The 17165-nt window shown below is 40.0% G+C and overlaps 1 protein-coding gene across 1 annotated transcript in view; it reads left to right on the forward strand.

The window, feature by feature from the left end:
* The first annotated feature begins 5082 nt into the window (after window positions 1–5082).
* The window catches only part of LOC119478064 (lipoxygenase homology domain-containing protein 1-like), a 33474-nt gene continuing 21391 nt past the window's right edge, over window positions 5083–17165 (forward strand). Inside the window, 9 exon segments of the mRNA XM_037752468.1 lie at window positions 5083–5806; window positions 10001–10115; window positions 12227–12307; window positions 14081–14265; window positions 15590–15688; window positions 16150–16298; window positions 16383–16506; window positions 16691–16941; window positions 17020–17155. Of these exon segments, the coding sequence (XP_037608396.1) occupies window positions 5083–5806; window positions 10001–10115; window positions 12227–12307; window positions 14081–14265; window positions 15590–15688; window positions 16150–16298; window positions 16383–16506; window positions 16691–16941; window positions 17020–17155 (1864 nt within the window).

Here is a 17165-nt window from a genome sequence, read left to right on the forward strand (position 1 = left end):
TTCGTTATATATTAAAATGATTAGGGCTGTCAATGTTAACGCGAAACAAATTTTTTTAACCGCACTAATTTCTTTAACGCATTAACGCAACTGGATTTTTAGGTTGTTACGCAAAATTTTGGCGAGGAAAAACTGTCGTGGCCATTTTCAAAGGGGTCCCTTGACCTCTGACCTCCAGATATGTGAATGAAAATAGGTTCTATGGGTACCAACGAGCCTCCCCTTTACAGACATGCCCACTTTACGTTAATCACATGCAGTTTGGGGCAAGTCATAGTCAAATCAGCACACTGACACACTGACAGCTGTTGTTGCCTGTTGGGCTGCAGTTTGTTATGATTTGAACATATTTTTAATGCTAAATGTAGTACCTGTGAGGGTTTCTGGACAATATTTGTCATTGTTTTGTGTTTTTAATTGATTTTCCAATAATAAACATTAATTTATATAAAGCAGTATATTTGCCCACCCCCATGTTAATAAGAGTTTAAATACTTGAATCAAGTCTCCCTTTAAGGTACATTTTGAACAGATAAAAGATGTGAGATTAATTTGTGATTAATTGCGATTAATTATGGACAATCATGAGATTAATTGCAATTAAATATTTGAATGGAATGACAGCCCTAAAAATAATTTGCCACAAATAATAACAAGCATTCATATGTTGCATGATTTACAACATTTCCTGACATACATGTTGTGCTTGTTGAGGCAACAGAAGACACTAATGCTAATATAACCGTCTCATTTCAGACCAGTTAACCTCTGGTTTTGTCAACACCTCAATTATTAAGCAGCGGTCGGTGTCAGTGTCCTCTCACTGACTGACTCAGCAGAGGATGGGCAGGGAATACAACAGATGAGATCATATCTGAGATGTGCTGGAGCTGTAGAGGTCTTCAATTTCTACCCTGTTGGCAAGCACAAGAAAGGTGAATTAATCAATTTAGAAATTGGATAGATAGATAATAAGAAACATCTGAGAAGCAATTGAAGTTTTATGATGACAGCTGGCTTAATATTTAAGACAGATTTTAGATATTAGATGGATTTAAGACAGTTAGGCATACCCTCAATTTCTGCAGGGTATGCTGATAGATTGTAGCTCAAGTAATTTGCTGCATCTCATACTCCTCTCTCTCTCTCTCCCTCATTTCCAGTCTGCCTCTACACTGTCATATGTCCCATAAAGGTAAAAATGCCAGAAAACAAAAATCATCTTTAACTAGAAAAGTGTTTCAGGGGCAGAGCTCCAGACAAATTTCTTTGTTTAATTGTCCCAAAATGAAATTGTTGTTTATTTTGTTATTATTTGTTGGTGGCGTAAAACACTATTACAATGTTGAGGGAATAAATAAGTATATTGTTTTGCTATCCCTATAGAATCAAATTAAAGGACTGCTTTTAAAATAATCCAGATTATACTTTAGTAGCAACACCACAGTGTAGAAATACTCAAGAAAAAGTCATGCATTCAGTTACGGTACAAACATATCAACATCAAAATATACTTGAAGTACAAAACATAAGAGTACCCATTATAGGCAAAATGTTCCATTTCAGAATATAAAAGTAATGTTGAAATAGGTAGCCTAAAAGTAATGGATAAATGGTTCAATTATTTCAACAATAGCTCAACTGACAGACCAGGAATAGCATAATATGATGGAGAGTGTCTAAATCACTGTCTCCACCACCATTAAAGTGAGGGTTTTGTTGAAAAGATAGATGAAAAAGTTACGATTTGGCTCCCAAGACATAAACTAATCACCACAAGCAAGTTCAGGTAATTTTGAGGTCTTATTATTTACATGCAGTTCTAAAATACAAGGGAAAAGTAGGCAAAAACATGCTGCTGGCCTACATAGGTTGATGCTCTGCAGGACAGTTAGAATTATAAAACCTTATTACATGAATGTTATAAACGTGATTAGTTAAGATTAATGCAGCATTTGGTCTTTTATGTCAGTGCACTGGGTCAAATGAGGTTTGACTCCCTGCTGTCATCCGTAGGTTGGGTAATCTGATGTTGAAAGATCAATATGACCAAACTCTGCCCTTCCCCTTGATGCCTATCAGGTGTCAGGTGGCAGCAATAAGACTAATGGGATTTGGCTCATAGGTGCAGATGTTGTACACCAGTGTGATAGAAGAACTGCAACAATAATTAGCATAGAGGAATTTGTGCAATTATAAATACAGTCTTGCTAAAGTCTGAAGTTACTCAAAAGCATTCATTTCCTCTGAACAAATGATGGGAGGGAAGTTTGATGTATATTTTTTACTTGGCACCTTGACTAGTCCTACATTTAAATCTACATTAGGAATGAAATGTCCAAAATATTAAAGTTCTGGTTACTTACTTCAGTGAGAAATTTATAATCTTGTCTCAATAAATCTGGTTAAATCATATTTTGGGGGACACAATATGGATGTAAAAACATTATTGTGCAGATGAGGGAGGGAGGTGCAGATCTAATCTCACTCTTTTTTTATTTCTTTTTTTTAATTACAGAGCAAATAAGTAGTCTTCTAATTTTCATCCATTTTTCCCTCCCACCCCCCGACAATAAATTAAGTAACCGATACAACATTAAATGTGATAAGACTTAAGGCAGTACTGACACCAAAATTAGAAACACACTAGACACATGAAATAATAAAACACATACAATATTTACATATACAAAAAAAAGATAATAATAATAATAATAATAATAAAAAATAATAGAGATTAAAAAAAACAAAAAACATAACAACGCCAATCCAACAAAACAAATAAAAAACAATCTCACTCTTAAACTCTTACATAATAAATAATGAAATTAATTCATTTAAATACAGTTGGGCCTAGGCCTACCTCATATATATATATACAGTATATATATATGTATATATATATATATACATATATATATACTATAATGGAATATATATATATACAGTATATATATATATATATATACTGTATATATATATATATAGACATCAGATAGAAATTAATAAATATATAAGTAAATATAAAACTTACTGTTGCATCTACTGTTTTATATCAGTACATATATATATATATATATATATATATATATATATATATATATAAAACGTAATGTTGCATCTACTGTCTGATATCAGTACACACACACACATATATATGTATATATATAAATTAATAAATATATAAATAAATATAAAACTTAATGTTGCATCTATACTGTTTTATATCTCGGGTAGAGACTGACCAGTATCGCTAGATGGCGCTAATGCAACATATTGGATGCCAACCGCCATTAAAACCAATGAAGAAGAAGAAGAAGTAATAGTAGAAGACAACGAAGAAGAAGAAGCTGATGATTGACAGCTGTGATTGACCGTTACTCGTTAAGCCGGAAGCTCGGGATTTGGACGAGAGAAGAGATATAACTTTAACTTTACATAACCGTCACGAGTCTGTGTAATAGAACCTCCGTCTATTTGATCATAAATAATGTAGTTTAAAAGATATTATGGTTAGTTTTTGTGTCTTTCTAGCCAAACGGCTACTTTGGTGCTAAGGTAGCAGCTAGGTGGCTAATGCTAGCAAGCTGCGGCCGTGCGCGGCTCCTGATTGGCTCATGCAGGTGTGTGGGCGGGACCTCGATAGCTTCATGTTGAGCTCACATATAAAAGTGTCCTCATCTAGTCTAACTCTTGGCAAGAAAGTAAATAAGTCTATTTTCAAGACTGTTTGTATCTTCTTACACGTATAAATCAATCCGGGTCGGTGCGTGCGTGCGTCTATGCTGTTCAGACTCAGACTCAAACACAAACTACACGGAGGCACCAAAACCGCAAGTTGTATCTAGTGAAGCCCGTCTTGTAAAACAATGTTGGCCGCGGTCGGAGGACGCGGGAGAGACCGTAGCTTTGGTCTCCAGGGCCGGAGTCTCTGCTGTACTCTGCTCCTCTGCCTGCTTGCCTTCACTCACACACTGGGCTCGTTCTCGCTCCACTCCCACGTGCATGCGCGCACACTACACACTGCAGGAGAGTTCGTTTAGCTCTGAGAATATCTAGTGAATATACAGTGGACGTTTGTGCAGAAATAAATGCTGCAGCTCTTCCAGACCAACAGAAACGGTTTCCCGTGTCTTGTGAAGTGACGGGGCTCTGCAGCGAGAAACGTTATCGTCTCCGACAAAAACTCCGGTGTCTCCCCTTTTTCCTCCGGCCGCGGTCCGGAGGCTGAGGCAGGAAAAGCCAACACTAGGATCAGCATTGATTCATGGAGAGACCTTCGTCTGGTCAGCTAATATTACAGCCAAGCAGGTGAAATATAGAGTGATATTGTGGTTTTAGCTGATGTGTGTCGCCTCACTGTTTTGATCAATACTCGTTCATGTCTATGTAGAGCGAGCACAAGTTTGCCAAACAGTCCCTTTAAGTTTGCTGAAAGCATCCAGGAAAGAAATAAATCATTGTTGCATGGATGTTTAGCTTACGTTACTCATGTATGGTAAATCTTAAGGTACGGTCAATATGTTGCCAGTCATGCGTTTCTTTTATTTAAATGTGATTTATACACATTGGTACACTTTGTTCTATCAGAATAAACAGAGAGGAGTAGTTGTAAGGGAGGGTGAGTTTGTGTATGTGTTAATGCATGTGTCTGTCTGTCTATCTGTCTGTGTGCGTGTGACTGCAGGTAAAAGCGAGACGCCCCCGGCACGTAAAGCGATCCTAACACCATGAATAATGGAGAGTGCCGTGGCAGAGAGGATAAGTTCTCTGTGCAAGGCTCCTTTTTCACAGGGCTTTCTCCCGTGGGTCACGTGAGTGCTGAGGTGACAGTAATTTTTCATGAGTAGTGTGTGTTAGTCATATGGCCATATACTGCCCAGGTAGGAGACGTCCAGGTAGCCATTGCATCCTCTGCGTGTCCTGAGTCTGTCTACCTGCAGCAGCACACACCCACGCTGCTCTGAACCCCACGATCCCACAACCTCTCTGCAGCCAAGGGTCAAATGAATTGTCTTACACCATTAGAAACTCAAGGCAGCACTTACGAAACTAAAGGCCAGGGAAGTGGATGAATAAAAGATGCCGTCGAAACAGAAAAAATCCACAGCTTCAGAAGAAACCGAAGAGGTCGATGACGAAGTGGAGGAAAGAGAGCCAAAATTAAAGGAGAGGAGTGATGGTGTAACCCGGGGGGACACCACAAAAGGAGATAAAAGTCGGAAGAAACACAAGAGCGCAGAGAGCTCTGAGAATCAGGAGGCCCCAGAGAAAGAGAAGAAGAAAAAAGAGGGTGACAAAGTAAAAGAGAAGAAGAAGAAAAAGAAACCAGATGATGATGCTGGTGCTGTGATTGAAAATGAAGCAGAGGAGGGTGAACAGAACAACAATGACCCCACGACCAATTCAAAAAAGGATAAATCAGAGAAGCTCAAAGAGGAAGTGACTGAGGGAGCGAAGGAGGAAAAGAAGAAAAAGAAGAAGAAATCCTCCACAGAGAATCCAGAGGAAGAGGAGGAGATGGGATCCAAGGATAAGAAGTCGAAAGATGGAAAGAAGAAGAAGAAGTCTCACGATGATGATGAGGAGCCTTTGATTGAGGAGCAGGAAGAGGAGGAGGACTCAAAGAAAAAGAAAAAGAAGAAGGCAAAGAAAGGATCGGCGGACAGTGACGAAGATAAAAAGAAAAAGGGGAAAAAATCCAAAAATAAACAGGTGGACTATGGTGCGATGTACCAGAAAGAGCTGCTGGACTACCACACAGACTCATCTGATGGATACGAGGATGAGTACTACAAAAAGAAAGGTAAGGATATGACATTGTAGAGCACACACATGTTGTATTACAGTCTCAGTGACTTGACGTATGTATTTACCTGTTGGAGTGTCCCAACTGGTCAAGTCTTGAATACAGGTTCCCTTGAGCTCGGAGCAGCAGCACCCCGGGGGAATCCCTCTGTGATTGTTCTTGGGTGAAAGCTCAGTTATGTTCCACATGAATGGAGCCAAACAGAAGCTCGGGGGCAGACAGGTGCTGGGTGCCGTCCCAGTCTCCGGGGCTGGGAGAACCACCGGCGGCCAGAGGCAGGGCCGGGAGCCAGAGGAGCTGTCTTAAAGCACATCAGAGGTTTTCACACAGGGGGGAACTAGATCCTGCAGGAGGCTGCAAAATAGTTTATCTTTGTTTGGTTAGGAGTAGGGAGACCACCGGATGATTAATTGTATAAGTAAAATAAGATATAACAACCTGAATGATGAACATCTTGACACCTATTTGTTTACGTGACAATATTGAGTAGAATAGAAAAGACAAACCTGGTAAATACTAAATTATTTTTACTAAAGTAACTTTAATGTCACATTGGTTCTGAGCAACTCAGTTGTGTAGGAGTTACATAATCATCCTATGAAAAATTAAAAATCTTAAAGGTAGGGTTGGTTAAGATTTTAGAAAAAAAAATTGTTATATTAGTTGAAATTCCCATTTCATCTCGACAGCAATTAATAAATCAAATGCTCTGACAAAAAAAGAAAAAAATGCGGTATCTGTGGTGGTCGCAGGACTGTAATAAACCCGCCTGCCTGTGTGCACTCTGCCCGTCCACTCATTGCGCGTCACCAGAGTCATTCCACAAGCTGCTAACTCGACAGCTGTGAATACTATCAACAGCCATGTTGGTTGTTTACGTTCATTATGATAATTTATGGATTTGGAGGGAGGCCTGAAGAGACGTACTGTCAGTATTGATTCTTGGTGACTTTCTCGCTAGACTTGCTCGCTAGACTTTTGGAGCTAGTGCTGCTAGCTATTTTCATTGGAAAAGACGTGGCAACACTGGGCTCGGTTTTTCAGTTGGATCATTTTTTAAAATCGAGTGTACTCTTGCTAGTTTCTCAAGATCACCGACCCTGCTTTTAACTCAAATGTCTACCTTTTCCTGATCTTTCAAAAGCATTTCGCAGTTGAAAGCCCCTGCAAAAGCCAGTCAGTGGACCTTTGAGTTTAGACTATTCTGTTAGACTCCACGCTCAAAGCATGCCCATAAATAAATTATGCATTTATACTACTAATTTGCAACAGTAAATGTTTTTCGAGAGAAACATAATCCCACTTGATAACATAACATAATAAGGAAATGTTTTTAATCAGCAAAGTCGCAAAATGTTCATACTCTTCGTATCTAAAAAATGGTCCCAACTTTTCTATTCTATTTGTTTTTCTGACAATATCTGCTCTTGCAATAGAATATCCACTCATTGCTACTATGCTATGATGATGTCGATTTTTATGGTTTGCCTACGGTTAGAGAAAGATTGTGGTCTAATATTGAAGGAGTCAACCTTGAGTTGAAGCACGAGACAGGATGTGTCTTCAGCATTAACATTAAACCGAAACCACACTCTTTCCTTAATCTTAACCAAAGTGCTTTTTTTGCCTAAACGGAGGAACTAAAGCAAACATCTCTGGCATCAAAGTTTTTTCTTGGGAAACATATTATGAGACCTCTTATGACACAAGGTTACCATAGAGGACCGTTTGGAGAGTGCAGCACTCAGCTGTATTCAAATGTGTTTTGAATGAGAAAATTGCACATAAAACCATCTGAACTTAAAAGCTTTTTTTATGTCTTTTCCCCCATCATGTTGACAGAGAGAGTGCTGTAAATGTGACATTTCGGTGTATTTTCTAGCATTTTGACTGCCAGATAATTGCTACCATTAAGTAGCTGACTAAAGCGAATGTGCTTTCAGCTTCTGATCTTTGTGCAGATTATGAAAGGAGTATCATTATTTAGCATCAGTAGCAGTGATGCATGCCTGCTGTGTACAGGTCTTTCTTACTTCACTGGCTCACCAAGGAGTTAATCGAGGCTCAGTGTCAATCTGATTTTATCAGGTGTCTCTCTTTCTCTTTAATCCGGCTTTAATAGCTCTGTTCACTGTTAATTAGATATCCATGTCCCTATCGGATCGACTTTGGTCAAATTGGTCTTTATCAGGTCTCTGCCTCTCCTCTCCTCCTCTCCTGGATGTTTTTAGGTAATCTGTCTGTCTCTGCTTCTTCTGCATGTCTCAATTTATCCTCTACTTCTACTTTCTTTATGCATTCCTTGATGGATGTTTTTAATGAATCTAAAATTATTCCAACATATTTACTCCTTCAATCCACACTAACTTTTCAGTCTACACCTGTTCAGACTGGACACCACTTTATTCTCCCTAGACAGTGTCCCATACCTTCCAGTCTATCTTACAACACCACAGGAGAGAGGAGTTTGCACTTGCGTGCAGTAATGCAGCAGGACTATAGAATTACCACTGTATAGGCCCAGCTATTGTCACGGCAACAGCCAATCGCTGACTAATCTCCTACTGAAGATTTAATGTTGTTACGGTAACTTAAACACAGACTGTTTCACAGGTGTTACTTTCAAAATCCTCTCCAAAGAAATACAGATTCTTTGTATGTGTGTGTTGGGAAATGGAAGTAATCAGCTCATTGGATTCATGGTGACAAAAGTTGAGTGAATAGCGACTCACACAATGTGATTATATACAGACCACGGTGCATGTTTGTAAGTAAAAACAGCCACATGCATAGGCTACCCACATCATCTTATAAGACTAGAAAAAAAGATATAGTACCAATACATAGTATGCCAAATGCAGTATGCCAAAAATACCAGGTCCTACTACATTTGGTCGCATTTTGCAGTATGCAAGCCAGCATGCTTTTCTGGCTATACTGACCACAATCCAAAGAGGGTCAAAGTTCTAGGCACACTGTTATGACGAAGTAGTACGTCCCAATTGTATGCATACTGCATGCAACAGTACGTACTTTGTGAGGGCAGCTGCAGTATGTACTAAAAGTAAAAAGAAAAAGTATGCAATTTGGAACGTAGCCTAAGTCTGAAGCCATGCTAGCAGCTCTGAGGCTGTACATCAAGCCCCGCGGAAGAGCGCCGGTTGTTGAGCCCCAATTTTCATAGTGGCCAAATGGCGGTACTACAACAACTTCCATGTCGTCACATGATGCCATTGGGCCCAAAAATACTTTTTCCCATAGACCTACATTGGGAAAAAGACATCTGTAACTCAGCGGATAATTTTTTTTGAACACTTGAATAGCCCTTATTTAAATCATTAGGTCCTAAAAGTTATAGTAATATGTTCCCCATCTTAGTTATTTTAGCATGCTAACATTAGCCAATTGGCACTAAACACAAAGTATAGCTGAGGCTAATGGGAATGTCATTAGTTTTGCAGGTATGTAGTCATAAACCAAAGTAATTAAACTATAAAATACACAAATTGAATGCCTTTGCCCAATTTCCTGACAATCCTTCCAATAGTTGTTGAGATATTTCAATAACAAACACAAATATGGCACTCGAGGAAAAGTCAGCGGATCAACAAAGTCAGTATGGCTTCATCCTCTGGGAACCATCAATGTCTCAACCAAATATCATGGCAATGCATCCAGTAGATGTTGAGACATTTCAGTCTGGACCGTCAGAGCAACATTGACATCCAAATGTGTAAATAGGCTGTGACCTCAGATATGTGTGTGTCCACTCTTCTCAAATACCTTAAATGACACAAACTTGAGTTTCATCCTGTTTACCTTCCCGTCAACTCAGTGGCTTGATCAGACGACGAGACACATTTGTGAAATGTGAGAGAGGCTTGGCTGGTGTATCACACCAGACATGGATTCGCTGCAGATTCGCCGCATTGAATTCCCTGGCATCGGTGCATGGAAGGAAACATAACGCTCCCTAATGTTTATAGATTATTGGACACTGTCTGAGGATGTGACTTTGTGTTTGTCCTTTTATCCAACCTTTACTAAGTCCTTGTTAGACCTCGTAGAATTTATTCCCTGTACGTGCTCTCATTATTTCAGACTTGTGATGTTTATTGCAACGTGGGCAATGGGGCAAATGTTTCCTTCTCTCCTTTCTCTGTCTAATCTCCACTCTCCTCCCTCTTTCAGTGTATGAGGTGGTCACTATTACTGGTGATGTAAAGGGAGCCGGGACAGATGCTAATGTGTTTGTCACCCTTTTTGGAGACTTTGGCGTCACGCCCAAGGTTCACCTGGCGAGCAAGTGAGTTGAAAAAGGGTTTGTGTTGATGTCATTGAGTTATAACATGCTTTGATTAAATATGTAAGACTCTAAGGCCCAGTTTCAATCCGGCCACTACACCCTCCCACTCTGTGACAGAGGGAGACTAGACAAGGGTATATTTGATCCTGTATACAACATACCCTTTAAGTTTGTAACATCTGTATGACAATATTAAATGTAAATTTTAGTTTGAGCTGTCATTTTTTTGTTTGTACCGGTAGTCGCGTGTAACTTACATTTTTGTACAAAGCGTGTTTCATGACGAACACAAAACAGCGTTTTACGTCGCCATTAAGGGCTGATGGTCGGCGTCGTTGCAGACCTGCAGTTAAAGGGTTTCATAACCCACTTCCACGCCTCGCTAATTTGTTTGGGATGTCACTAAATATGGCGGACCTTCCACGTGAACGCACAAACTGAGTGGGAGTGGGTAGGGAGAGGGTGTAGGGGCTGGATTGGAGTTGGGTCTAAATCAGGTCTCAGTGACTCACTCTGCTCTGACTTTTTATTTCACTTATCATATCAGGTTTTATGTGTCGCTTAGAGTCAATTGGATTCTGTTTCAGTTTATATAATTAATAAGCTTATGTAGTTTAATACTTTTTCAATGTCAGCTGTTAACTTTTAACCTTGTCTATTCCTTTCTGATCCTTCAGCACAGAAAAGAGGTATTTTCTAATCAGTCTGCTAAAGGATGGTTATGATTCTGTCCTTGTGTTGAGTTGTATTGTGTATATAACACTGTATGGGGGGGCATTCCTGCTCAGCATCCCGTGGAGCCCATGAATCATGACCTGTTTGTCAAAAACGGCATTAACCTGAAACGTAAAAAATCCGTTGATGTCAGAGCATGTTCATGAAGGCTCGGTTGCGGTGCAGGAATCTCTCCTCTATACAGTCGTTCAAAACGTCGGACACAGAATATCTGGAGTAAGGAGGAACTATGTGACATGGCCGGTCTTCTTTTCCATTCAGATGCAAATGAAAGAAGACCACGATGTCATTTCTGTGGATGATCAAATGACTCTCAGGGGATCTTATCAGCAGCAGGCTCCCTTTATCTCTGCACACATTCATTGACAGATAGGCTTACCTGTCCAGCGTATAGGATATACCAACTTATTGAAAGCCACACTGGACCATGTCATCCACACCTTGTGGTGGTCTCTTTCAACCACGTCCGACAGCATCAACATGCTATGTATTCAGTATCTCCATGCTGCGTGGCCATAGTGTTACTCAGCAGAAATACCATACATGGATGTTGATGAGTCGCTTATAATAAACATATTGCATAGTTAGGAGTTTCACCTTACTCCGATATATATTAGGTCCTGCCTGTATTGTGTAATGATTAAAACTTTATAACATGATACAGGTAAGGGAGGGTTTCTATGTCTATAAATATATTTGCCCGATTGCAGATCGGAGCAGATTAAAAATGCAACTCTTTGGAAATTCATTGTGATTATAACAAATTCAAATTGCATGAATTCCAAAGTTTGCGTTGGGTTTGCTTTTCCACATAATCAATCTCTCCCCATCAGTGTCTTACAGGTGATTTCACACGGAAACAGAGAATGAGGGCATGTATTTATATGGAGTATTTTTAATTGTTGGCAGCTTTTTTATAAACACCGTCCACTTTAATTATGCGCGCTTTGGCATTGCCTGTGGTTTGAATATTGCAGGGAGATGAGAACAGATGGAGATGTGGGTCAGAGACAAAGGCAGGTATTCTCTGTTAATGGAAAAAGAAGGTGTCTGATTCGCTGTGGTTGGCAGAGGGGGGTCCTCTTTGCACACAGCTCGGCTCTGTGAGGGGTAGAAGTACGTGAGTAGGAGGAGAGCGTTGAAATGGCCGAACCTCGGGAGGTTTTACATTATACAACTGCCATGAGACCATCAGAGTTCCCTAAGCCGAATCAGTCAGGAGATGTAATTTACTGTCCTAGAGTTCAGTTCAGTTGACTGTGTTTCTTCAACCCCAAATAGAGCATCTCTCTCTTTCTTTGTCTCACACACACACATACACTCCACATACATACTCTCCCAAATTCTCACATTTTCCATTTTTCCTCAATTTACAGAAGCAGAACTGCATTTGAGAAGAATAAGACGGATGTTTTCCGTGTCAAAACACACAACGTGGGGCCTATCAAGAAGCTGAGGTACTGTACAGCAGATGTAATGTGACAGAAGAGCCCACAGCGCTTACTGTGATTTGTGTTAACTCATATAAAAATATATATACTACATTATATACCCAGAATACACAGCTACGGGTCACTGACAACATCACGGTTTATGCTTGAGTATACCTCGCGCAGGATAACAGCAGCTTACAGAGAGGATCACACAGGAACATTTCTCACTTATTTTCCAGCTGTGGCGCTGGCCATCAAAGGATTTCACCCAGTGACAGAAGGTTAAGCCCCATCTGTTGGGAGTTAGTGTCTTACTCCAGAGGAGGCTGAGTTACATAACAGCCGCCACACATGAACAGTGAAACGAGGCGGCAGGATACAGTTAGTCAAATATTGCAAAAAGTAGAGATTCTTCAGAAAATTCAGAACTATGGAAGTGTTGCTTTCCCCCCCCAGCATGTTTTATAATGTTTTGTCAAAACAATCCCAACTCAAAGTACAATTTCTAGCATTTTTTTTGCTCTTTTACAACTGATACTGCTGACCATCTCCATGATAACTGAGCAAACTACATCTACTGATCAAGATTCCAGAAATGGAGTAGACCTTGAGTTGCGATTGTCAAACTACTGCATCCAAGATTAAGATTGCTTCTACAATATTGTTGTCAACGATGCCAGAAGAGCGTGAATCTATTCATCAGGGGTGGAAGAAGTACTCAGATCTTTTACTTCAGTAAAAAGTAGCAATACTACAGTGTAAAAATACTGTGTTACAAGTAAGCACCAAATGTAAAAGTATTAATTATGCAGAATGGCCCATTTTAGAATAATATATATTATATAACTGGATTATAATTGATGCATTAATGTGTTCATCACATTAATGTTGTAGCTGCTAAAGGTGGACTATTTTTTATTATTTTATATACTGATGCGTTAGCTTAATCTATAATAATACATCATCATTTATTAGATTTATTAGTTGATTTATATTTTATTAATCTGAATCATAGTAAATGTACATTCCACCGAGTAAATCTGCTTTCCACCACTGCTCTCCATTTACTCAAATTCTATTTCAACAATGTAGTAGTAGCTAGATGTTATAAAATCAGACAAGGGGATACCAAGGCTGTTCACTCCTCAAGTGCAATTCAGACTACTAACCTAAAAACGGACCATTTCTAATGCTGGATAGTACTGGAGACTTTTCTACTATAAACAGCAGTGATCCTCAAACAAATTAGACACAGGCCCGGAAGTTATAGGCTCAATATAAATGCTTGTATGTCTACATTTGATAGAGCAGTTACTCATAAATTGAGTGCATTATTAGGGGTCCAAGCACAGCTGGTACTCTTGGAACTGTCCGGATTAATTGTGCGAGAGCTGGCAAGCTTCTATTATTCTCCTGTTTGGCCGTTTTTCTCTCTTTATTGTCTGAATGCTGGCAGAAGCCCATTTTTGGCATCAAACTACTCCGAAATTATTTTTGCAACAACAAATCTAATGAATATCAAATCTGGTTTGAATCCAGCTCAGGAACATTTGTGTGTGAATCACATGGTGTCTCTTGTGCTTTAAAAGTTGTTTAATCCAAATATGTCTAAACAATTTCAGGGTTCTTACGCATCCTGGAAAACAGTTGAACAACAAAATAGTCTCCATTGTTTGGTATTTACCACTGCAGAAATTCAAACAAACTAAAAACGAAATAGGCATTGGTGCATGTGATATGGAAAACTCATTTGTGATTGCCTGCAGGGTGAATTCATATCACACTATGACTCCCCAGGATCGAGCACGACAACACGGGGATGAATGCCAGCTGGTTCTTGGACAGGGTCGTTGTGACCGACATGAACCGGCCCCATCTGCGCTTCTATTTCGCCTGCAACAACTGGCTGAGTCGGGAGGAGGCTGACAACCTGTTTGTCAGGGACCTGCTGGGCAGCATGAACCCCATGGACGTCCCGAAATGTAGGTCACTCTGGGACAAACATGCAGCACACAAAGCAGACCGACACGAAGGTTCACAAAGGTTGAAATGAAATAACAGTTGATTAAAATTCCAAATACCTCCACTACATTGCAGAGCAACCGCTGGGTTTGAACATTTCACCCGAAAGACTACAGTTTAAGATAAAATACAATATACATAACCTTTACCAGTCAGACCAAGATCTCTAATACTTATGCTAATGTCACTGTCTCCTTAGAATCAATATATATTAATAATAATAACTTTATTTATATACCACTTTTAAAAACAGAGCCTACTAAGTGCTTTGACAGACAAAGCAAGCAGGATACAAGCCAACAGAAAGCCAAACAAAAAACTAAGGTAAAATTTAAACACAGATAGAAACAATAAAATCATATCAATTAAATAAATACAAATAAAAGAAATAAAACAATACAAATACAAATCAAGTCTATAAAAATGGGTTTTAAGAAGTGATTTAACAACACAAAAAAGGTGCACTATTAGACGGGTACTCTTTTCCAAATTAGAAATGTATAGCCACGACAAATTAACAGAAAAACATCTTTTTGTTGAAACCCGACAATGTGTCTGGCCACTTGTACACAAAGGTGCCTGAGAGCCTCTACGGTTTCATTTTGTAATTGAATTCCAACAGAGTATAATCCTCAGGTAAACCGGCCCATGTGTCCTCTGTTGCAATGTGATCTAACATCTCAGCACCTGCAGCCAGTCAAGCAGAGCGCCGTGAAGCCAAGGCTCAGATAAAGACATGAGGGCACTGTGCTGTGAGGGAGTGGTCAGAATAAGATGGCTGTTACTCACACACACACACACACACGCGCACACACACACTGTTATGAATATTTAACCTGGAAACCATCTCAGTGTGGATTTGTAAGTTACCTGCCTAATAACAATAGAAAAGTCCAACTAATACTGATTAAATAGTGCTACTAATTAGAAAATTGGTTCTGACAGATACTGATAATCATCATTTACTACACTGTGAACTATAGGGCTGCAAATAAGGATTATTGTCATCGTCCATTAATCTGTCGATTATTTTCACGATTAATCGATCAGTGTTTCCCAAATCCCAAGATGACGTCCTCGAATGTCTTGTTTTGTCCACAACTCATCAACATAGAGAAGTAAAGAAACCAGAAAAATATGCACATTTAAGAAGCTGGAATCAGAGAAATGTAACTTTTGTTTTTACTCCAACCGATTAATTGATTAGTTAATCTAGCAGCTCTACTGTTAGCCTTTCTGCATTGTTTATATAAATAACTGTATCCTTGATTTCCTGTTTTGCAGTAAATAAATACATAGTGAGTGTCTTCACTGCTGACATGAAGGGAAGTGGAACTGATGCTCATGTCTTCCTAAACATCTTTGGAGAGAATGGTGACACAGGTAGAGATTTTTTGTTGTTTTTCACAAAGGCTGGCTCCAAAAGCGAGTCAATCTCCATAGACCCTCATGTTAAAATGCCCGACTTTACAGCAGAAATAAAGCTAGCTGTCTGCTCTGCTGCGTCACCCAGCCTCACCCGCCTCAGCTCCACCGACGATCCACCTCTTTGCCCATTTTTGGATTAGCCGGGAGTTAGGCTGCGTCGTCACTGTCATGAAGGCGATGGCTGGAGCCGAACACTTTGTGCTTCACAACTTCAGAAACCTTTGGGTGACGTCACGGAGTCCAAAAGATATTAAATTTACAATGATGATGATGACACAAGAGGCTCTTATTTAACACCAATAGCCGTGATAAATACTATTGTATATGTATTATTACAGTAATGACTGTAGCTACGTCTTCACTGTGATTCCAATGTGTTTGACTCCCGTTCCAAAATGCTTTGTTTATTATGAAAGGAGAGAGACGGCTGGACAGCGACAAAGACAACTTTGAGCGCGGGTCAGAGGACAAGTTTACGATAGAGGCGCCAAACCTGGGAAGGCTGAGGAAGATCACCATCGGCCACAACAACAGAGGTTCATCGGCTGGATGGTTTCTAGATAAGGCATGTTTAAATCTGGTACACGTGCATGCATAATATTTACAGACGTGCACACATGCATAAAAATACTCTAACATGTCTCTCCAGGTAGCGATTGATGACATGGGGAATAAAGAAGTGTACGAGTTCCCAGTTAATCGTTGGTTTGCCATGGACGAATGTGATGGCAAAATACAGAGAGATGTGTTGGTTGGATCCGTGCAACCAATGGGTGAGGACAACACAAGCCACTAAATCACGGCAGAAAAATAAATAAAACTTAAAGAACCAGTGTGTAGCATTTCGGGGATCTATTAGCAGAAATGGAATATAATATTTGTAACGAATCGTTGTGTTTTTGTTAGCTTAGAATGAGCCGTTTATATCTACATCTTTTTTTCCCTGCATCTACTTAGGAATCGTATATAATGTACAAGTGATGACCGGGGATGTGAGGGGTGCAGGCACCAACTCCAAGATCCACATCGTCATGCACGGCTCCAAGGGATTAAAGAACAGCGGCAAAGTATTCCTGGAGGGTGGCGCTTTCGAGCGCGGTCTCATCGACATTTTCAACGCGGAGATTTGTGACCTGATCAGCCCGCTCAGCAGGGTGACCATCGGGCACGACAACGGGGCTGTTGGTGCTGGATGGTACTGTGAAAAGGTACTGCACCTCTGTTTTTGGTAACAGAGTGATTCTCAAAGTGTCATTCACCCACCAAGCACCCGTTTTCCCCTTTAGGTGGTAATATACTGTCCATTCACGGGCATCGAGCAGACTTTCCAGTGTGGGATGTGGCTGGACGAGGACGAGGGGGACGGACTGATTGAGAGGGAGCTGTACGAGATGGTCTCTCTCAGGCAGAAAAAACAGAAGAGTGGGTGGCA

This window comes from Sebastes umbrosus, chromosome 19 (assembly GCF_015220745.1).
Source record: "Sebastes umbrosus isolate fSebUmb1 chromosome 19, fSebUmb1.pri, whole genome shotgun sequence".
NCBI lineage: Eukaryota > Metazoa > Chordata > Actinopteri > Perciformes > Sebastidae > Sebastes > Sebastes umbrosus.